Raw genomic sequence first — 23528 nt, 5'->3', positions numbered from 1 at the left:
GACCTTTGGAGGTCCTTTCCAGTTCTGTGATTGGACTAGATGACCTTTGGGGGTCCATTCCACATCTATCATTGGACTAGATGACCTTTGGGGGTCCCTTTCAGCCTTACTATAGGACTAGATGACCTTTGGAGGTCCTTTCCAGTTCTGTGATTGGACTAGATGACCTTTGGGAGTCCCTTCCAACCATATGATCAAACTAGATAACCTTTGGGGTCCCTTCCAGTTCTGTGATTTGACTAATTCACCTTTGGGGGTCCCTTTCAGCCTTACTATAGGACTAGATGACCTTTGGGGGTCCCTTCCATGTCTATAATTGGACTAGATGACCTTTGGGGTACCTTCCAGTTCTGTGATGGGACTAGATGACGTTTGGGGGTCCCTTCCACATCTATCATTGGACTAGATGACCTTTGGAGGTCCTTTCCCATTCTGTGATTGGACAAATGACCTTTGGAGGTCCCTTCCTTGTCTATCATTGGACTAGATGACCTTTGGGGGTCCCTTTTAGCCTTACAATAGGACTAGATGACCTTTCTGGTTCCTTCCATCTCTATAATCATACTAGATGACCTTCGGAGCACCCTTCCAGCTCTACGATTGGACTAGATGACCTTTGGGGTCCCGTCCAGCCCTATAGTATACTGAATAGGTGGGTGATTCATTCCATCTCTCTTGCCTTTTTGGAACGGTCAGTCGTCCTGCTGGTCAAGGAGGAGCGGAGGTCCAGGCTGCTGAGGGCCGGGCTGAAGGTGCGGACAGGCTCTTCCCAGCCGGCCAGGCAGTGCTACCATGTTGAAAAGGAAATTAAGACTTTGGTATTAATTAAATACGACGTTTATTAATTGCGCCCATCCCTCACTCAGACCCCAGACTCACCGAGGGCAATGCCAGGTCTCCGGCCGGGTCAAAGCTTTTCCTACGGTGGATCTTGTGCTTGTAGGCCGGGAGGAGGGTGGCTCTGGGCACGCTGACCCTGCAAGGTTGGACTAGATGACCTTTGGGGGTCCCTTCCAGCCCTACGACCGGGCTAGGCGATCCCCAAATCAAAGGGCATATTATGACATATCATACTTACATTATATTATGCTATACTTATATTATAATATGCTTATAACATACCTATAATAACATGAAATATTAAAAATATATTATGTGTCCACTAAAAAGATTATAATATATTAATATGCAATATATATATATTAATTAATTATTTGGACACCACAAAAATATAATAATGCAACTGTAATACGTTACAGACATGCAATATTTAAAATATATTAATATGTTATATTTATTTGAAATATAATAATGGAAATGTAATATAGACATGCAATACCGAAAATAGATTAAAATAATTTTATATTTATTTGTGGAGGAGAAATAATATATTTTTAGTATTGCATATTTATGAGAATATTATAATATGTTATAAATGTGCAATGTTAAAATATATTAATATTTTTTATATTGTGGAGGGAAAATAATGTATTTTTAATATTTAATATTTATAACATATTAATTGTGGAGGAAAATAACATATTTGTAATATTACAATATAACATATTTGTAATAATATATTTGTAATATTGCATATTTAAAACAATAGTATAAATATGCAATATTAAAAATATACTTATATAGTTCTGTATTTATTTGTGGAGGAAATATATATATATATATATATATGCAATATTAAAATATAAATATATTTCAAATATTGCATATGTATAACAATAATATAATATATTATACATATGCAATATTAAAATATATTGATATAATTTTATAATTATTTGTGGAGGGAAGATAATATTTTTAAATTTTTAATATTTAAAATAATAATATAATATGTTATAAATATACAATATTAAAATATATTAATATAAATTTATATTTATTTGTGGAGGGAAAATAATATATTTAAAAGGTTAAATATTTATAACATATTAATTGTGGAAGAGAAATAATATATTTTCATATTGCAGATTTATAACAATGATATAGTATGTCATAAATATGCCTTAAAATATATTAATATAATTTGATATTTATTTGTGGAGGGAACATAATGTATTTTTAATATTGCAGATTTACAACATATTATATTTATTTGTGGAGGCAAAATATTTAATATTGCATATTTACAACATATTATATTTATTTGTGGAGGCAAAATATTTAATATTGCATATTTACAACATATTATATTTATATTATATTTATTTATATATATGTGTGTGTGTATATATATATATATATATATGGTAGACAAATAATACAATATTTTTGGTAGCTTCACCTAACGAAAGCGGGTTCCACGAGGGTTTCAGGAGGCTTCCGGGCGCGGGGGATTCTGCACACAGCACACGCCGGTTCCGGATCCATCGGTTCTGGAAAGAGCCGCTTGTTTACCCGGTAGCGGAAGACGCCTAGAACCGAAATACATGGGGAGGAAAAGTCAAGTCATTCAATGATGGTCAGTAGAACTCTAGATCCCATTTTCAGAACACAATCATACATTGATGGGACGTGGGATCCGTGTCGCGACTCGAGGTCTCGAAGCTCTCCAACCTGCAGAGAGGAAAGAGGGAGGTAAACAAACAAACAAACAACAGGGCTTCGAGATTTTGGGTCTTTCCCTTGTCTGTTGTTCACTACTGTCAGCCCAAGTTTGAGTCCGACATTCAAAACAGATCAAGAAAAATGGCTTGTTCAATTTTGGACTGAAATCCGGAGTGGATCCGGGGCGCTCACCACGAGTCCCGGTCGCCGAGGCAGTCCTTCCGGTTCACCTGCCGGAACTCCTGGAGTTCGGAGAAGTACTGATCCGGTTTCTCCGTGACGGAAGAATCCATATCAAGGAGTCCTAGAGAGCGTAAGGGAGGAGACCATCATCCCCAAAGGAGAGGGAGACGTAGGAAGAGGCAGATCATACATTAAAAATAATTAAACAATATTATTATTACTACTAGTAGTAGTAAAAGTAGTAGTATCCATGCTTTGGTAGTAATAGAAATATTATGTATTATTATTATTATGGAGATGTAGGAAGAGGCGGATCATACATTAAAAATAATTAAACAATATTATTATTACTACTAGCAGTAGTAAAAGTAGTAGTATCCATGCTTTGGTAGTAATAGAAATATTATGTATTATTATTATTATTATTATTATGGAGACGTAGGAAGAGGCGGATCATACATTAAAAATAATTTAAAAATATTATTATTACTAGTAGTAGTAGTAAAAGTAGTAGTATCCATGCTTCGGTAGTAATAGAAATATTATGTATTATTATTATTATTATTATTATGGAGACGTAGGAAGAGGCGGATCATACATTAAAAATAATTTAAAAATATTATTATTACTAGTAGTAGTAGTAGTAGAAGTAGTAGTAGTATCCATGCTTTGGTAGTAATAGAAATATTATGTATTATTATTATTATTATGGAGACGTAGGAAGAGGCGGATCATACATTAAAAATAATTTTAAAATTTTATTATTACTACTAATAGTAGTAAAAGTAGTAGTATCCATGCTTCGGTAGTAATAGAAATATTATGTATTATTATGTATTATTATTATTATTATTATTATTATGGAGACGTAGGAAGAGGCGGATCATACATTAAAAATAATTTAAAAATATTATTATTACTACTACTAGTAGTAAAAGTAGTAGTATCCATGCTTCGGTAGTAATAGAAATATTATGTATTATTATGTATTATTATTATTATTATTATTATGGAGACGTAGGAAGAGGCGGATCATACATTAAAAATAATTTAAAAATATTATTACTACTACTAGTAGTAGTAAAAGTAGTAGTATCCATGCTTTGATAGAAATATTATGTATTATTATTATTATTATGGAGATGTAGGAAGAGGCGGATCATACATTAAAAATAATTTTAAAATATTATTATTACTACTACTACTAGTAGTAAAAGTAGTAGTATCCATGCTTTGATAGAAATATTATGTATTATTATTATTATTATGGAGACGTAGGAAGAGGCGGATCATACATTAAAAATAATTTAAAAATATTATTATTACTACTAGTAGTAGTAAAAGTAGTAGTAGCCATGCTTTGATAGAAATATTATGTATTATTATTATTATGGAGACGTAGGAAGAGGCGGATCATACATTAAAAATAATTTAAAAATATTATTACTACTACTAATAGTAGTAAAAGTAGTAGGAGTATCCATGCTTTGGTAGTAATAGAAATATTATGTATTATTATTATTATTATGGAGACGTAGGAAGAGGCGGATCATACATTAAAATAATTTAAAAATATTATTACTACTAGTAGTAGTAAAAGTAGTAGTATCCATGCTTTGATAGAAATATTATGTATTATTATTATTATTATTATTATGGAGACGTAGGAAGAGGCGGATCATACATTAAAAATAATTTAAAAATATTATTATTATTATTAGTAGTAGTAGAAGTAGTAGTAGTATCCATGCTTCAGTAGTAATAGAATTATTATTATCTATCTATTATTATTATTTTCCCAAGGTGACCCAGACATGACCTCCCACCTGACCTGCGATCCAGTCGTATCCGAGGAAAGGCCGGGTGGACCTTACTCCTAGGGGGGTCGCATGTTCTTCCGGGTCGGACACAAAGGTCACGCGAGGGGCTTCATTCTAGGAAAGGAAAAGGATGCTTCTGAATGGCGGGGTCCTATAAACGTACCCCGGAGGACCCAGGAAATGCCTAGAGGCGCACCTTCGGCTTCTCTTTCTGATGCGGCGTCAGCAGGATGGGCTTGGGCGCCGGCGGCATCTGAACTCTCGCCCTCGGGCGCCTTTCCTCGACCGCCACTTCCTCCTCTTTCCTGAGGCAGATATTTTCCACTTCCTGGGAAGGTCCGGAAGCTTCCGACGACGGCACCCAAACTATAGATTGTGGACACCGGTCTCGGCTCTCCTTCTGGCAACAAAAGCAAAACCATTATTGGACTGGATGACCTCTGAAGGTGCCTTCCAACCTGATGATCCTCTAGGACTAGATGACCTTCAGAGGCACCTTCCAGTTCTATGATTGGACTAGATGACCTTTGTGGGTCCCTTCTAATTCTACGATTGGACTAGATGACCTTTAGAGTTGCCTTCTATATCTATGACTGGACTCGATGACATTTGGGGTCCCTTCCATGTCCAGACTAGATGACCTTCAGAGGTCCCTTCCAGTTCTATGATTGGACTAGATGACCTTTGTGGGTCCCTTCTAATTCTACAATCAGACTAGATGACCTTTGTGGGTTGCCTTCTATGTCTATGACTGGACTAGATGACCTTTGGGGTCCCTCCCATCTCTATGTTTAGACTAGATGACCTTTGGGGTTCCCTTCCAACCCTATGATTGGACTATATGATGTTTGGAGATCCCTACCGTCTCTAGAATTGGACTAGATGACCTTCAGGTTCCCTTCCAACCCCATGATTGGACTAGATGACTTTTGGGGTCACTTTCATCTCTGTACTCAGAGTAAATGACCTTTGGAGGGGGGGGGTCCAATCCATCTCTGTGATCAGACTAGATGACCTTTGGAGATCCCTTCCATCTCTATGATTGAACTAGATAGCCATTGAGGCCCCTTTCAACCCTACAATTGGACTATATGACCATTGGGGTTCCCTTCCACGCTGTAATCAGACTAGATGATCTTTGGGGTCCCCTTCCATGATCAAACTAGATGATCTTTGGGGTCACTTCTATCTGTATGACTGGACTAGATGACCTTTGGAGATCCCTACCATCTCTAGAATTGGACAAGATGGCCTTCAGGTTCCCTTATAACCCCATGATTGGACTAGATGACCTTTACAGGTCCCTTCCATCTCTAAGATAGGGCTAGATGACTTTTGGGGTCCCTTCCAACCCCAAGATTGGACTAGATGAGTTTTGGGGTCACTTTCATCTCTGTACTCAGAGTAGATGACCTTTGGGGGTCCCTTCCAGCCCTACAATTTGACTAGATGACCATTGGGGTTCCCTTCCACTGCTGTAATCAGACTAGATGATCTTTGGGGTCACCTTCCACCTCTATGATCGGACTAGATGACCTTAGGGGTCCCTTCCAACGCTATGATCGGACTAGATGATCTTTGGAGGTCCCATCTCTACGATTGGACTAGATGAGCCTTGGGGACCCTTCCAACCCTATGATCGGACTGGAGGACCTTTGGGGTCCCCTTCCTATCATACCTCCTTCTGCAGGGTTGTGGACGATGGGACTCGCTTCCCTAAGGCTTCTTGGTTCGCTTTCAGCTTCTGCAAGAGATCCTGGTTCAAGAGGCGAAGCTTCTCCAAGTCCATCTTCCGGCTTCCAGAAATAGTAAGATTATTATTATTATTATTATTATTATTATTGATTAAGTAAGTTGGTTACTATTATCTATATTTATATATATATCTATCTATCTATATAATAAAAGTCAAAGTTTGTATGCGGAGGACAAAAGTGTGGTGGGAGGAGTATGTGCCAGCGTTCTGATTGGCTGCCGCTGTGGTGCTATTTGCATATGGTCTCTGATTGGCCAGCTTCAATAGGAGCCCCTGGTGGAGAAAAGAAACGGGGACATGAGAAGGAAATTTGCATATGGTCTCTGATTGGCCAGCCCCAATTCCAAGATTCCGAGATGACAAAGAGAGGGGCGGAGTCAGAAAATTACCACTACAGACCAAACTTGGCACACAGAGCCCGCAAGACCCACTCGACATCCTACTGCAGTTTGGAGGAGGATGAACCATGGATGATGGGACTTGCAGTCCCATCACTCACATTCTGAGACCGCTGTTAACCTCATCCAATGACTGATCAGGACCAAACTTGGCACATAGACCTCTCATGACCCACTTTACGTCCCGGTGTGGTTTGGTGGACCATGGATTATGGGACTTGCAGTACCTTTGCTCAATTCCTGAGACCACTGCAACCCTCATCCAATTACCGATAAAGACCAAACTTGGCACACTGAGTCTCCATGACACACTCTACATCCTGGTGCAGTTTAAAGGAGGATGCACCATGGACGATGGGAGTTGCAATACCTGCACTCCCTTCCTAAGACCATTACAACTGCCAACAATGATGGATCAGGACCACAATTTACACAGAGAACCCGCATGACCCACTCTACATCCTGGCGCGGTTTGGAAGAATTTGACAATGGATGATGGGACTTGCAGTCACTTCACTCACTTCCTGAGACCACTGAGATCCTCGCCAATGACTGATCAAGACCAAACTTGGCACATAGTGTCCCCATGACCCACTCTACATCCTGGTGCACTTTCAAGGAGGACAGACCATGGATGATAGGACTTCAAGTACCTCCACTCCCTTCCCAAGACTGCTGCAACCCTCATCTAATGTCCGATCAAATCCAAACTTGGCACACAGAGCCCCCATGACCCACTCTACATCCCACTGCGGTTTGGAGTAGGGCATACCATGGATGATGGGACTTGAAGTCCCTTCACTCACATTCTGAGACCTCTGCAAACCTCATCCAATGACTGATCAAGACCAAACTTGGCACATAGACCTCTCATGACGCACTTTATGTCCTGGTGTCATTTGGAAAAAAATGGAGATGGATGATGGGATTTGCAGTAACCTCACTCATTTTCTGAGACCCTCGCCAATGACTAATCAAGACCAAACTTGGCACACACTTTTGAGGAGGACAGACCATGGATGATGGAACTTCAAGTACCTCCACTCACTTCCCAAGGATACTATAACCCTCATTAATGACCGATCAAGACCAAACTTGGCACACAGAACCCCAATGACCCACTGTACACCCTAGTGCAGTTTGGAGGACAGACCATGGATGATGGGACTTAAAGTACCTCCACTCCACTGCAACCCACATCTAATGACCGATCAAGACCAAACTTGGCACACAGAACCCCAATGACCCACTGTACACCCTGGTGCAGTTTGGAGGACAGACCATGGATGATGGGACTTAAAGTACCTCCACTCCACTGCAACCCACATCTAATGACCGATCAAGACCAAACTTGGCACACACAGCCCCCATGACCCACCCTGCATCCCGGTGCTGTTTGAAGGATGGACGATGGATGATGGGACTTGCAGTACCTTCACTCACTTCCTGAAACCACAACAACCCTCATCCAAATACCAATAAAGACCAAACTTGACACAGAGAGCCCCCATGCCCAACTCAACATTCTGGTGAGGTTTGGGGGAAAACAGACTATGGATGATGGGACTTTAAGTACCTTAACTCACTTTCTGAGACCACTTTGACCCTCATCCAATGACTGATCAAGACCAAACTTGGCACACAGAGTCCCCATGACCCACTCTATATCCTGGTGCAGTTTGGAGGAGGATGGACAATGGATGATGGGACTCGCTGTACCTTCACTAACTTCCTGAGACCACTGTGAGCCATATAAATAACTGATAAAGACCAACCCGGGTCCCCAAGCTATATATAAATTAGACACACAGCAACATAAAACAAATGGATATTTAAATTAAATATATTTGTGCCTGTACATATAATAGTTGGAAGAGTGGAATAGGAATATAAATAGCAATAAGGAGTGTTTCAATGCAAACCTGAAAGCACAACAGAAGCCCAGGACTTGAACGTTGGTTTCCCTGTGACGTAAGCAACGCCTCGCGCCCTGATTGGCTAGTTCCCGCCTGAGGTTTCCTTTTCACATTCCACGCCTCTTAAAGGGGCCGCAACCTCTTTCCTTGCCCACGTGGGGTGCCTTATAGGACAATATGGTAGTAATGGAAATAGAATAATATCTACACCATAACATAACTAATGTTATTAATCATTAATAACATTCAGGTCTCGGCGGTGACCAGGGGAGCATTTGCACAGCTAAAGCTTGTGCGCCAGCTGCGCCCGTACCTTGGGAAGTCTGACTTGGCCACGGTAGTCCACGCTCTGGTTACATCCCGTTTAGACTACTGCAACGCTCTCTACGTGGGGTTGCCTTTGAAGACAGCTCGGAAGCTCCAACTAGTCCAACGCTCGGCAGCCATGATTTTAACAGGAGCGGAGCACAGGGAGCATACAACCCCCCTGTTGCGCCAACTCCACTGGCTACCGATCTGCTACCGGGCTGAATTCAAAGTGCTGGCGTTGGCCTTTAAAGCCCTAAACGGTTCCGGCCCAAGCTACCTATCTGACCGCATCTCTGCCTATGAACCCACCAGGACTTTGAGATCTTCCGGGGAGACCCTGCTCTCGATCCCACCTGCTTCTCAAGCTCGGCTGGCGGGGACGAGAGATAGGGCCTTCTCGGTGGTGGCTCCTCGGCTGTGGAACGCCCTTCCTACGGACATTAGACTAGCACCATCTCTAATGGTATTCCGCAAAAAGGTGAAGACCTGGATGTTTGTGCAGGCGTTTGAGTAATTTAGTGCAATCTGGTAATGGAACATAGGAATGGAACAATGGACGACGAATCTGGACTACACTTGGATGATGAGAAGATTGGGTACGGTTGTTTTTTGTAATAATTGTGCATTGTAATTGCTTATTGGTAATTTATGGATAATGTGTTAAGTCAATTGTTATATGTTGTATGGAACCACTGCTGTTTCTACTGTTTTTACTGTTTGTGAACCGCCGTGAGTCACCAATATTATTAATAGCATTATTAATAAATAGAATATACTAATATTATTAATATTTATATTTTATTTATTTACTTTGCTTATATACCGCTGTATCTCAAGCCCGAAGGCGACTCACAATAACATTACTAATAAATATAATATACTAATATTATTAATATTTATATTATACCAATATTATTAATAACATTATTAATAACTATAATATACTAATATATTAATAGTATTAATACTTATATTATATTAATATAATTGATAATATTTATAAATATATATACTAATATTATTGTTAATATTAAATATCATATACTGATGTTATTATTGATAATTCTTCTTCTTCTTCTTCTTCTTCTTCTGTTCTTCTGTAATAATACTATTTTTAATAATACATATAATATACTAATATTATTATACTGCTATAATATAATACTAATATGATTAATACTAATATTATTGTTAATATTAATAATAAATATAATATACTGATGTTATTATTGATAATAAATATAATGTAATAATACTATTATTAATAATACATATAATATACTAATATTATTATAATATAACATTAATATGATTAATAATATTAAATTTTTCCTACTATTATAGAACAAAAGTACTAATAGTGTTAAGAGCATAATGATAATATCTATCTATCTATCTATATATATTATCATTTAATATAATAATATATAATATATAATTATATATAATATAATAATATGATAATACTTTTTGTTATTATTTCTCTTTTTGGGGGGGCTGGACTGGATGACCTTTGGGATTCCCTCCCTAGAGAAGCCTGGGAGCGAAGGGAGGGAGAACCCAAGATGGCCGCCAGCTGAGGCTTCTTGCCCCTTCCCAAGATGGCCGCCGGCTGAAGTTCAATATAGCTGCGGACTGAGAAGGGCCCTTCCCAAGATGGCCGCCGGCTGAAGTTCAATATAGCTGCGGACTGAGAAGGGCCCTTCCCAAGATGGACGCCGGCTGAAGTTCAATATAGCTGCGGACTGAGAAGGGCCCTTCCCAAGATGGCCGCCGGCTGAAGTTCAATATAGCTGCGGACTGAGAAGGGCCCTTCCCAAGATGGCCGCCGGCTGAAGTTCAATACAGCTGCGGACTGAGAAGTGCCCTTCCCAAGATGGCCGCCGGCTGAAGTTCAATATAGCTGCGGACTGAGAAGGGCCCTACCCAAGATGGCCGCCGGCTGAAGTTCTATATAGTTGCGGACTGAGGAACGGCCCTTTCCAAGATGGCCGCCTTTTCTAGGACGCGTGCTCCCTTTTTCTCCTTCCCCGCCCTTACCGGAAGTGGTTACCACGGACCCTTCCGGAGAGAAGGAAAGGACAAGATGGCGGCGGTGACCGCGGCGGTGAGGGCGAGCGCGGCGACGGCGGCGCGGATCAAGCGGTTCGCGGTGTACCGGTGGGACCCGGACAAGCGCGGAGAGAAGCCCCGGATGCAGACCTACGAGGTTGACCTCAACAAGTGAGTCCTCGCAGCGGGAGGGCCCGAAAAGAGGCGCGCACCGCCTGACTCCCTGACCAACTTGAGTGCTTTGAGTAGGCCTTGAGTTGTCATATGCGTCTTCCGGGCTGCTTGACCCTCTCCTGACGTTTCCCCCAGGCAGGAAGCAGCCAGGCTTTGAAGCTGCGAGGCCATTCAGCGCCAATCAAGCTGGCCAGTGAGCTATTCTTGCTTATTACAAGACAAACTGAAATTATACAATTATACATTATTAAATTAAATTATTAAATTAATTTAAATTATTAAATTATACAAACTGAAATTAAATCCAGACAAGACAGAGGTACTCCTGGTCAGTCGCAAGGCCGAACAGGGCATAGGGTTACAGCCTGTGTTGGATGGGGTCGCACTCCCCTTGAAGGCGCAGGTTCGCAGCTTGGGTGTGATCCTGGATTCATCGTTGAGCCTGGATCCCCAGGTTTCAGCGGTGACCAGGGGAGCATTTGCACAGCTTAGGCTCGTGCGCCAGCTGCGCCCGTACCTTGGGAAGTCTGACTTGGCCACGGTGGTGCACGCTCTGGTCACATCCTGCCTCGACTACTGCAACGCTCTCTACGTGGGGCTGCCCTTGAAGACGGCCCGGAAGCTTCAGCTAGTCCAGCGCGCGGCAGCCATGTTACTAACTGGAGCGGGACGCAGGGAGCATACAACGCCCTTGTTGTTCCAGCTCCACTGGCTGCCGATCTGCTACCGGGCCCAATTTAAGGTGCTGGTGTTATCCTACAAAGCCCTAAACGGTTCCGGCCCAAAATACCTTTCGGACCGCATCTCGGCCTATGAGCCCACGAGGACTTTGAGATCGTCTGGGGAGGCCCTTCTCTCGATCCCGCCTGCTTCACAGGCACGTCTGGCGGGGACGAGAGAGAGGGCCTTCTCGGTGGTGGCCCCCCGGCTGTGGAACACCCTCCCTGTTGACATCAGACAGGCGCCCTCCCTTATGTCCTTCCTTAAGAGCCTGAAGACATGGCTATTCGAGAAGGCATTTAACTGAGTGCTACAGTAACTGGAATGACAACTGGAACGGTATATGGACTACGAGATTGGTTATGATTCCACGATAAGATGGAGCGGATTATTTTTAGTATAATTAGATGATTGTGCGTTAGTGATATGTTGGTTTTTTGTCGTCTTGGCTTTATTGTAAATTGTCTTTTATATGTTGTACACCGCCGTGAGTCACCCTAGGGCTGAGAACGGCGGTTAATAAATGCAGCAAATAAATAAATAAATAAATAAATAAATATTTATTTACTGTGCTTATAGACTGCTGTTCTCAGCCCAGGGGCAACTCAAATTGAAATTGAATCCAGACAAGACAGAGGTCCTACTGGTCAGTCGTAAGGCCGAACAGGGAATAGGGTTACAGCCTGTGTTAGACGGGGTTACACTCCCCCTGAAGACGCAGGTTCGCAGCTTGGGAGTGATCCTGGACTCATCGCTGAGCCTGGAACCCCAGGTCTCGGCGGTGGCCGGGAGAGCTTTTGCACAATTAAAACTTGTGCGCCAGCTGCGCCCGTACCTTGGGAAGTCGGATCTGGCCACGGTGGTCCACGCTCTTGTCACATCCCGGTTGGATTACTGCAACGCACTCTACGTGGGGTTGCCTTTGAAGACTGCTCGGAAACTACAACTAGTCCAGTGAGAAGCAACCAGATTGCTCACCGGAGCGACGTACAGGGAGCACACCACCCCCCTGTTACATCAGTTCCACGGGCTGCCGATCCAATTCCGAGCATAATTCAAAGTGCTGGTTTTAACCTACAAAACCCTATATGGTTCCGGCCCAGTGTATTTGTCCGAACGGATCTCCCTCTACATCCCATCTCGAAATTTAAGATCATCCGGGGAGGCCCTGCTCTCGACTCCGCCACTGTCACAAGTGAGGTTGGCGGGGACGAGGAGCAGGGCCTTCTCAGTGGTGGCCCCTCACCTGTGGAACTCACTCCCCGGGGAAATTAGATCAGCGACCTCCCTTCAGACGTTCAGGAAAAAACTGAAGACCTGGATATGGGACCAAGCTTTTGGACATGCTGGCAGCTAAAGGAAGATCCGACGACAAACATGGACGAATTGAATGGAATGGATACACGGAACTCTGAACACTGAGCATGAGATTGTTTTGCTATTTTATTATGTACTAATGTTTTTAACCTGTTAACTGTCTAAATTGTTGTACGTATTGTTTGCTTATTGATTCAGGCATCGAATTGTGCCGTTGTTTGTAAGCCGCCCTGAGTCCCCCCTCGGGGGTGAGAAAGGCGGGGTATAAGTAATTGAAATAAATAAATATCAAAACCATCGTCATCAACAACATCAAAAATCTCAATATCAGTAATACAAAACTACAAAAAGCCATTCGCGTCGTCTCATCGTTAAACCACAATCCAGTATCGTTTTCCGTTGTTCCATTCCTGTCGTCATTACCAAATTATTGCACTTCTTGTTCGAACGCCTTCTCGAACAGCCAAGTCTTTAGTTTCTTGCGGAATGTCATCAGGGAGGGCGCCAGTCTGATTTCCGCGGGAAGGGTGTTCCACAGCTGAGGAGCCACCACCAAGAAGGCCCTGTCTCTCGTCCCCGCCAGGCATGCCTGTGAGGCAGGCGGGATCGAGAGCAGGGCTTCCCCGGACGATCTCAAAGTCCTGGTGGGCTCATAGGCCGAGATGCGGTCAGATAGGTATCTTGGGCCGGAACCGTTTAGGGCAGGGGTCAGGAACCTTCGGCCCTCCAGGTGTGGTGGACTTCAACTCCCACAATTCCTTGGGCCAAGGTAAGCCTTTGGGGCGAATGCCGAGCCTCAAGGAATTGTGGGAGTTGAAGTCCACCACACCTGGAGGGCCGAAGGTTCCCCATGCCTGGTTTAGGGCTTTATAGGCCAACGCCAGCACCTTGAATTGAGCCCGGTAGCAAATCGGCAGCCAGTGGAGCTGGAACAACAAGGGCGTTGTATGCTCCCTGCGTCCCGCTCCTGTTAGTAACATGGCTGCTGCACGCTTATTCAATTTGCTTATGCAATGGATGACGAATCTGGAACATGTTTTTGATGACAAGACGACAGTGAATGGGTTGTGTAATGTGTTAGGTTGTTAACTGTTTCTATACCGTAGCACTAAATTTTTGCTGTTCGTATTTGTTGTGAACCGCTGTGAGTCGCCTTCGGGCTGAGAACAGCGGTATATAAGTAAGGTAAATAAATAAATAAAATAAATATTATGTTGTCGCTTGCTGTAAGCCGCCCCGAGTTCCCTTTGGGTGGGCAGTGGGAGATCAATAACGCTGTATTATTACTATTATTGTTATTATTATGACTGTTGTTATTCTTGCTTTCCCGGCAGATGCGGCCCGATGGTGCTGGACGCCCTGATCAAGATCAAGAACGAAATAGACCCCACGCTCACCTTCCGGCGCTCCTGCAGGGAAGGTCGCGATCGCCCTTGAGTAGCAGTAGCAGTATTATTATTATTATTATTATTATTATTGGCCAGTCTGTGGTCCTATGTTGTTGCTGTTGTTGTTATTACATGGCTGTAATTATCCAATAGTTTTATTATGACTTTGATCTATATTCCAGTATTATTATTATTATTATTATTATTATTATTATTGGTCTATTGATGATCCTATACTATTATTATTATTATTATTGGTCAGTCTGTGGTATTATTATTATTATTATTATTATTATTATTATTATTATTGGTCTGCCTATGATCCTATGTTATTACTATTGTTGTTGGTCTGTCTATGGTCCTATAGTATTATTATTATTATTATTATTATTATTATTATTATTATTATTGGTCTGCCCATGACCATATATAATTATTGTTGTTGGTCTGTCTATGGTCCTATAGTATTATTATTATTACTATTATTACTATTATTATTATTGGTCTACCTATGATCCATCATCATCATCATCATCATTGTTGTTGTTGTTGTTATTGGTCTGCCTATAATCCTATATTACTATTGTTGTTGTTGGTCTGTCTATGGTCCTATATTATTATTATTATTATTATTATTGGTCTGCCCATGACCATATATAATTATTGTTGTTGTTGGTCTGTCTATGGTCCTATAGTATTATTATTATTACTATTATTATTATTACTATTATTGGTCTACCTATGATCCATCATCATCATCATCATCGTTGTTGTTGTTGTTGTTGTTGTTGTTATTGGTCTGCCTATGATCCTATAATATTATTGTTGTTGTTGGTCTGTCTATGGTCCTATATTATTATTATTATTATTATTATTATTATTATTATTATTACTAATATAGGACCATACTACTACTACTACATGGCTGTGATGATCCTATAGTATTATTATTATTATACTTATCTATGCTCTATTATTATTATTATTATTATTATTACATGGCTGTAATTATCCAATAGTATTATTATGACATTGATCTATATTCCAGCATCATCATTATGAATATTATTAATATTGGTCTATCAGTGATCCTATATTATTATTATTATTATTGGTCAGTCTGTGGTACAATATTATTATTATTATTACTACTACTACTACTACATGGTTGTGATGATCCTATACTATTATTAATATATTGATCTATGCTCTATTGTTATTATTTTTATTTTTATTATTGACCAGTCTGTGGTCCTATGTTGTTGTTGTTGTTGTTACATGACTGTAATCATCCAATTGTATTATTATTATTATATTGATCTATGTTCCAGCATCATCATCATGATCATCATCATTATTATTGGTCTATCGATGATCCTATACTGTTATTATTATTGGTCAGTCTGTGATACTATATTATTATTATTATTGTTATTATTATTACTACATGACTGTGATGATCCTATAGTACTACTGATAGAGAGAGCTCATCCTCCTCTCCCCGGATTCGAACCTGCAACCTATCTAACAACAACAACAACAACAACAACAACAACAACAACAATGGATCATAGGTAGACCAATAATAATAATAATAATAATAATAATATAGGACCATAGACAGACCAACAACAACAATAATAACATAGGATCATAGGCAGACCAATAACAACAACAACAATGATGATGATGATGGATCATAGGTAGACCAATAATAATAATAATAATAATAATAATACTATAGGACCATAGACAGACCAACAACAATAATAATTATATATGGTCATGGGCAGACCAATAATAATAATAATAATAATAATAATAATAATAATAATAATATAGGACCATAGACAGACCAACAACAATAGTAATAACATAGGATCATGGGCAGACCAATAATAATAATAATAATAATAATAATAATAATAATAATGGATCACAGGTAGACCAATAATAATATAGGACCATAGACAGACCAACAACAATAATAATACTATAGGATCATGGACAGACCAGTAATAATAATAATAATAACAACAACAATAATAATGATGGATCATAGGTAGACCAATAATAATAATAATAATATGAGACCATAGACAGACCAACAACAACAACAATAATATATGATCATGGGCAGACCAATAATAATAACAACAACAACAACAACAATGATGATGGATCCTAGGTAGACCAATAATAATAATAATATAGGACCATATACAGACCAACAACAATAATAATATAGGATCATGGGCAGACCAATAATAATAATAATAATAATAATAATAATAATAATGGATCATAGGTAGACCAATTATTATTATTATTGGTTTGTCTACCTACCTCAGGGGGTTGAGAAGGGCAGAGTACAAATATACAAAATATAAATAAATAAATAAATAAATAAAGGAACAGGTCCCAACTCAGGCCAATTGGGCCGTGTGGACAGGAAGGGTCCGACCTGGCTGAGCGCCCTCTCCTTCTTCCCTGCAGGGATCTGCGGCTCCTGTGCCATGAACATCGGAGGCGGGAACACCCTGGCCTGCACTAAGCGCATCGACACCGACCTCGGACGCACCACCAAGATCTACCCGCTGCCCCACATGTTTGTGGTCAAGGACCTCGTTCCCGTGAGTGGCAAGCAGGCCTGAGGAATCGTCGGGATGGGGGCAGAGGGGAAGGGTCTCGCTCTCGGGGCCTTCAGGGTCAAGCACGCATCCCTTGACGGGCGCCCCTCTTCCTCCCTCTCAGGACCTGAGCAACTTCTATGCCCAGTACAAGGCCATCCAGCCCTTCCTGAAGAAGAAGGACGAGTCCCGCCAAGGCCAGGAGCAGTACCTCCAGTCCATCGAGGACCGGGAAAAGCTGGTCAGCTCCTGCCTCCCTCCTCCATCCCCACGCCTTTCTGGGGCCCCACACGGAGCCCCCACTGCGCCAAGGGAGGCCCCAGGCTCAGCTCTTCTCCTCCTCCCTTCTCTCCCTCCCTGCAGGACGGCCTGTACGAATGCATCCTCTGCGCCTGTTGCAGCACCAGTTGCCCCAGTTACTGGTGGAACGGGGACAAGTACTTAGGCCCCGCTGTTCTCATGCAGGTAAGCAGAGCACACCTCAGTAGGTGTTAGTAAGCCTCAGTGTGAGGTAGGCCTCAGAATGAGCACGCCTCAGTAGGTGTTTGCGGGCCTCAGTGTGAGGTAGGCCTCAGAGTTAGTAAGCCTCAGTGTGTGGAGGGACTTTTGTTAGTAGGCCCACTCACCCAACCAATTACTGCCATTGTTGTCATTATACTTCAGTATAAGTAGGTGTGCCTGTAGCTTAGTACGCCTCAGTGTTAGTTGCCCTCAGTATGAGAGAAGCTTCGGTATGAGAAGGCCTCAGTACAAGAAGGCTCCAGTGTTAGTTTGCCTCAGTATGAGCACGCCTCAGTAGGTTTTAATATGCCTCAATGTGAGATAGGCCTCAGAATTAGTAAGCCTCAGTGTGTGGAGGGTGTTTTGTTAGTAGGCCCACTCACCCAACAAATTACTGCCATTGTTGTCATTATAGTTTAATATAAGTAAGTGTGCCTGTAGCTTAGTACACCTCAATGTTAGTTGCCCTCAGTATGAGAGAAGCCTCAGTATGAGAAGGGTCCAGTGTTAGTTGCCTCAGTATGAGCACACCTCAGTAGGTGTTAGTAGGCCTCAGTGTGAGGTAGGCCTCAGAGTTAGTAAGCCTCAGTGTGTGGAGGGTCTTTTGTTAGGAGGCCTACTCACCCAACAAATTACTGTCATTGTCATTATAGTTCAATATAGGTAGGTGTGCCTGTAGCTTAGTACGCCTCAGTGTTAGTTGCCCTCAGAATGAGAGAAGCCTCAGTATGAGAAGGCTCCAGTGTTAGTTTGCCTCAGTATGAGCACACCTCAGTAGGTGTTAGTAGGCCTCAGTGTGACGTAGGCCTCAGAGTTAGTAAGCCTCAATGTGTGGAGAGTCTTTTGTTAGTAGGCCCACTCAGCCAACAAATTACTGTCATCGTTGTCATTATAGTTCAATATAAGTAGGTGTGCCTGTAGCTTAGTACGCCTCAGTGTTAGTTGCCCTTAGTATGAGAGAAGCCTCGGTATGAGAAGGCCTCAGTATGAGAAGGCTCCAGTGTTAGTTTTCCTCAGTATGAGCACACCTCATACTGAGGGCAACTGAGGGCAACTCAGTAGGTTTTAGTAGGCCTCAGTGAGAGGTAGGCCTCAGAGTTAGTAAGCCTCAGTGTGTGTAGGGTCTTTTGTTAGTAGGCCCACTCACTCAACAAATTATTGTCATTGTTGTCATTATAGTTCAATATAAGTAGGTGTGCCTGTAGCTTAGTACGCCTCAGTGTTAGATGCCCTCAGTATGATAGAAACCTAGGTATGAGAAGGCCTCAGTGTGAGGTAGGCCTCAGAGTTAGTAAGCTTCAGTATGTGGAGGGTCTTTTGTTAGTAGGCCCACTCACCCAACAAATTACTGTCATTGTTGTCATTATAGTTCAATATAAGTAGGTGTGGCTGCAGCTTAGTACGCCTCAGTGTTAGTTGCCCTCAGTACGAGAGAAGCCTTGATATGAGAAGGCTCCAGTGTTAGTTTGCCTCGGTATGAGCACACCTCAGTAGGTGTTAGTAGGATTCAGTGTGAGGTAAGCCTCAGAGTTAATAAGCCTCAGTGTGTGGAGGGTCTTTTGTTAGTAGGCCCACTCAGCCAACAAATTACTGTCATCGTTGTCATTATAGTTCAATATAAGTAGGTGTGCCTGTAGCTTAGTACGCCTCAGTGTTAGTTGCCCTTAGTATGAGAAGGCCTCAGTGTGAGGTAGGCCTCAGAGTTATTAAGCCTCAAAAGCCCACCTCAGTAGGTGTTAGTAGGCCTCAGTGTGAGGTAGGCCTCAGAGTTAGTAAGCCTCAGTGTATGGTCTTTTGTTTGTAGACCCACTCACCCAACAAATTACTGTCATTTTTATTATAGTTCAATATAAGTAGCTGTGCCTGTAGCTTAGTACGCCTCAGTGTTAGTTGCCCTCAGTATGAGAGAAACCTTGGTATGAGAAGCCCTCAGTGTGAGGTAGGCCTCAGAGTTAGTAAGCCTCAGTGTGTGGAGGGTCTTTTGTTAGTACGCCCACTCACCCAACAAATTACTGTCATCGTTGTCATTATAGTTCAATATAAGTAGGTGTGCCTGTAGCTTAGTACGCCTCAGTGTTAGATGCCCTCAGTATGAGAGAAACCTAGGTATGAGAAGGCCTCAGTGTGAGGTAGGCCTCAGAGTTAGTAAGCTTCAGTATGTGGAGGGTCTTTTGTTAGTAGGCCCACTCACCCAACAAATTACTGTCATTGTTGTCATTATAGTTCAATATAAGTAGGTGTGGCTGCAGCTTAGTACGCCTCAGTGTTAGTTGCCCTCAGTATGAGAGAAACCTCCGTATGAGAAGGCCTCAGTACGAGAAGGCTCCAGTGTTAGTTTGCCTCAGTATGAGCACGCCTCAGTAGGTGTTAGTAGGCCTCGGTGTGAGATAGGCCTCAGAGTTAGTAAGCTTCAGTGTGTGGATTGTCTTTTGTTAGTAGGCCCACTCACCCAACAAATTACTGTCATTGTTGTCATTATAGTTCAATATAAGTAAGTGTGCCTGTAGCTTAGTACGCCTCAGTGTTAGTTGCCCTCAGTATGAGAGAAGCCTCAGTATGAGAAGGCTCCAATGTTAGTTTGCCTCAGTATGAGCACACCTCAGTAGGTGTTAGTAGGCCTCAGTGTGACGTAGGCCTCAGAGTTAGTAAGCCTCAATGTGTGGAGAGTCTTTTGTTAGTAGGCCCACTCACCCAACAAATTACTGTCATTGTTGTCATTGTAGCTCAATATAAGTAGGTGTGCTTGCAGCTTAGTATGCTTCAGTGTTAGTTGCCCTCAGTACGAGAGAAGCCTTGATATGAGAAGGCTCCAGTGTTAGTTTGCCTCGGTATGAGCACACCTCAGTAGGTGTTAGTAGGATTCAGTGTGAGGTAAGCCTCAGAGTTAATAAGCCTCAGTGTGTGGAGGGTCTTTTGTTAGTAGGCCCACTCACCCAACAAATTATTGTCATTGTTGTCATTATAGTTCAATATAAGTAGGTGTGCCTGTAACTTAGTACGCCTCAGTGTTAGTTGCCCTTAGTATGAGAAGGCCTCAGTGTGAGGTAGGCCTCAGTTAGTAAGCCACAGAATATGGAGGGTCTTTTGTTAGTAGGCCCACTCACCCAACAAATTACTGTCATTGTTGTCATTATAGTTCAATATAAGTAGGTGTGCCTGTAGCTTAGTACGCCTCAGTATTAGTTGCCCTCAGTAGGAGAGAAGCCTCGGTATGAGAAGGCCTCAGTATGAGAAGGGTCCAGTGTTAGTTTGCCTCAGTAAGAGCACACCTCAGTAGGTGTTAGTAGGATTCAGTGTGAGGTAGGCCTCAGAGTTAGTAAGCCTCAGTGTGTGGAGGGTCTTTTGTTAGTAAGCCCACCCACCCAACAGTTGGACGGTTCTTTTTCCCACCTGGTGGAAGCTGGTTGGACTGGATGGCCTCTGAGGGTCTCTCCCAACTCTCGGGGGCCAAGGGTTGGGCCGGCGAGGGTGGGCAGGCTCCATTAACTCCTCCCTTTGCTCTGCCCCTCCCTCTGCAAGGCCTACCGCTGGATGGTGGACTCTCGCGACGACTTCACGGCCGAGCGCCTGGCCCAGCTGCAGGACCCCTTCTCCCTCTACCGCTGCCACACCATCATGAACTGCACCCAGACCTGCCCCAAGGTGGGGGATCGTCCTGGATCCTCTCTATGGGGGATCGTCCTGGGAGGGGAGGGTATACGGGGCTGCGCTTGACCAAGCCTCACCTTCCATCTCTCGATCTCTTGTCTTCAGGGCCTGAATCCCGGCAAAGCAATTGCAGAGATCAAGAAGATGATGGCCGCCTACCAGAAGAAGGAGGGAGCCGCCACCGCCTAGACCTGCGCTTGACCCTTTTGCATGGCTTTGCACTGGAGACTCTTTTTCCGGGGTCTCCTCTCTGTAGATAAGACGGGTGATATGTATCTAATGGACTAATAAAGCGCTCCTTCTCAAGCTACTCTGGACCACGCTCTCTCCTTTCCAGGATTGTCCGGGCCCAAGTCAAGGTTTCTCCGAGGGACTCTGCTCTGGGGCCAGAGACATAGACGAATAGAGTTGGAAGAGATCACATGGGTCATCTAGTCCAACCCCCTTCTGCCATTCAGGAAAAGCACAATCAAAGCAGCCCTGACAGATGGCCATCCACCCTCAATTATTATTATTATTATTATTAATAATAATAATAGAGTTGGAAGAGACCACATGGGTCATCTAGTCCAACCCCCTTCTTCCAGGCAGGAAAAGCACAATCAAAGCAGCCCTTGCAGATGGTCATCCACCCTCAATAATAATAATAATAGTAATAATAATAATAATAGAGTTGGAAGAGACCACAATGCACCATCGAGTCCAACCCCTTCTGTCAGGCAGGAAAAGCACAATCAAAGCATCCCTGACAGATGGCCATTCAGCCTAAATTATTATTATTATTAATAATAATAATAATAATAATAATAATAATAATAATAATAATAGAGTTGGAAGAGACCACATGGGTCATCTAGTCCAACCCCCTTCTTCCAGGCAGGAAAAGCACAATCAAAGCAGCCCTTGCAGATGGTCATCCACCCTCAATAATAATAATAATAATAATAGTAATAATAATAATAATAGAGTTGGAAGAGACCACAATGCATCATCGAGTCCAACCCCTTCTGTCAGGCAGGAAAAGCACAATCAAAGCATCCCTGACAGATGGCCATTCAGCCTAAATTATTATTATTATTATTATTATTATTATTAATAATAATAATAATAATAGAGTTGGAAGAGACCACATGGGTCATTTAGTCCAACCTCCTTCTGCCAGGCAGAAAAAGCACAATCAAAGCATCCCTGACAGATGGCCATCCACTCTCAATTAATAATAATAATAATAATAGAGTTTAAGAAGGGAGGAAGGAGAAGAAAGGAGGAAAGAAATAATAATACTACTAATAATAATAAAGTTGGAAGAGACCACATGGGTCATCTAGTCCAACCCCCTTCTGCCAGGCAGGAAAAGCACAATCAAAGCATCCCTGACAGATGGCCATCCACCCTCAATTAATAATAATAATAATATAATAATAATAATGTTGGTAGAGACCACAATGCACCATCTAGTCCAACCCCCTTCTGCCAGCAGTCAAAGCATCCCTGACAGATGGCCATTCAGCCTCAATTAATAATAATAATAATAATAATAATAATAATAATAATAGGAAGAGACCACAATGTGCTATCTAGTCCAACCCCTTCTGCCAGGCAGGAAAAGCACAATCAAAGCATACCTGACTGATGGCCATTCAGTCTCAGTTAATAATAATAATAATAATAATAATAGAGTTTAAGAAGGGAGGAAGGAGAAGAAAGGAAGAAATAAATAATAATAATAATAATAATAATAATAATAATAATAATAATAGAGTTGGAAGACACCACAATGCGCCATCTAGTCCAACCCCTTCTGGAAGGCAGAAAAAACACAATAAAAGCATCCCTGAGAGATGGCCATTCAGCCTCAATTAATAATAATAATAATAATAATAATAATAATAATAATAATAATAGAGTTTAAGAAGGGAGGAGAAATAATAATAGTAATAATAATAATGCTGGTAGAGACCACAATGCGCCATCTAGTCCAACCCCTTCTGCTGGGCAGGAAAAGCACAATCAAAGCATCCCTGACATGACCATTCAGCCTCAATTAATAATAATAATAATAATAATAATAATAATAATAATAAAGTTGGAAGAGACCACAATGTGCCATTGAGTCCAAACCTTCTGCCAGGCAGGAAAAGCACAATAAAA

General features: G+C 41.9%; 2 protein-coding genes across 2 annotated transcripts; one reads left to right on the top strand and one right to left on the bottom strand.

Annotated features, from left to right (window-relative positions):
* Positions 1 to 552: 552 nt before the first annotated feature.
* Positions 553 to 8718, bottom strand: MIIP (migration and invasion inhibitory protein). Its single transcript, XM_067472718.1, has 9 exons — positions 8645 to 8718; positions 6247 to 6364; positions 4765 to 4968; positions 4580 to 4682; positions 2758 to 2869; positions 2522 to 2574; positions 2303 to 2432; positions 880 to 976; positions 553 to 787 (listed from the first exon to the last, which is right to left on the bottom strand). The coding sequence occupies exons 2-9, from the start codon at positions 6355 to 6357 to the stop codon at positions 662 to 664; spliced, it is 936 nt and encodes a 311-aa protein (XP_067328819.1). The 5' UTR covers positions 6358 to 6364; positions 8645 to 8718; the 3' UTR covers positions 553 to 661.
* Positions 8719 to 10999: 2281 nt separating this feature from the next.
* Positions 11000 to 21687, top strand: SDHB (succinate dehydrogenase complex iron sulfur subunit B). The gene is made up of 7 exons (XM_060758830.2): positions 11000 to 11170; positions 14545 to 14630; positions 17095 to 17231; positions 17353 to 17469; positions 17592 to 17693; positions 21249 to 21371; positions 21483 to 21687. The coding sequence occupies exons 1-7, from the start codon at positions 11034 to 11036 to the stop codon at positions 21564 to 21566; spliced, it is 786 nt and encodes a 261-aa protein (XP_060614813.2). The 5' UTR covers positions 11000 to 11033; the 3' UTR covers positions 21567 to 21687.
* The last annotated feature ends 1841 nt before the right edge of the window (positions 21688 to 23528 follow it).

The sequence above is a fragment of the Anolis sagrei genome, chromosome 13 (assembly GCF_037176765.1).
Source record: "Anolis sagrei isolate rAnoSag1 chromosome 13, rAnoSag1.mat, whole genome shotgun sequence".
NCBI classification, from domain to species: Eukaryota; Metazoa; Chordata; class Lepidosauria; order Squamata; family Dactyloidae; genus Anolis; species Anolis sagrei.
This window is presented reverse-complemented; position numbering and strand designations above follow the sequence as displayed.

Bases quoted from the DNA above. Each gene is read 5' to 3' on its own strand.
- MIIP (XM_067472718.1), bottom strand. From the start codon at position 6,357: ATGGACTTGGAGAAGCTTCGCCTCTTGAACCAGGATCTCTTGCAGAAG. The intron at 4,683-4,764 runs GTGCGCCTCTAG...TTCCTTTCCTAG, and splicing joins ATCAGAAAGAGAAGCCGAAG to AATGAAGCCCCTCGCGTGAC. The intron at 788-879 runs GTGAGTCTGGGG...TCAACATGGTAG, and splicing joins GAGACCTGGCATTGCCCTCG to CACTGCCTGGCCGGCTGGGA.
- SDHB (XM_060758830.2), top strand. From the start codon at position 11,034: ATGGCGGCGGTGACCGCGGCGGTGAGGGCGAGCGCGGCGACGGCGGCG. The intron at 14,631-17,094 runs GTCGCGATCGCC...TCTTCCCTGCAG, and splicing joins CCGGCGCTCCTGCAGGGAAG to GGATCTGCGGCTCCTGTGCC. The intron at 17,694-21,248 runs GTAAGCAGAGCA...TCCCTCTGCAAG, and splicing joins GCCCCGCTGTTCTCATGCAG to GCCTACCGCTGGATGGTGGA.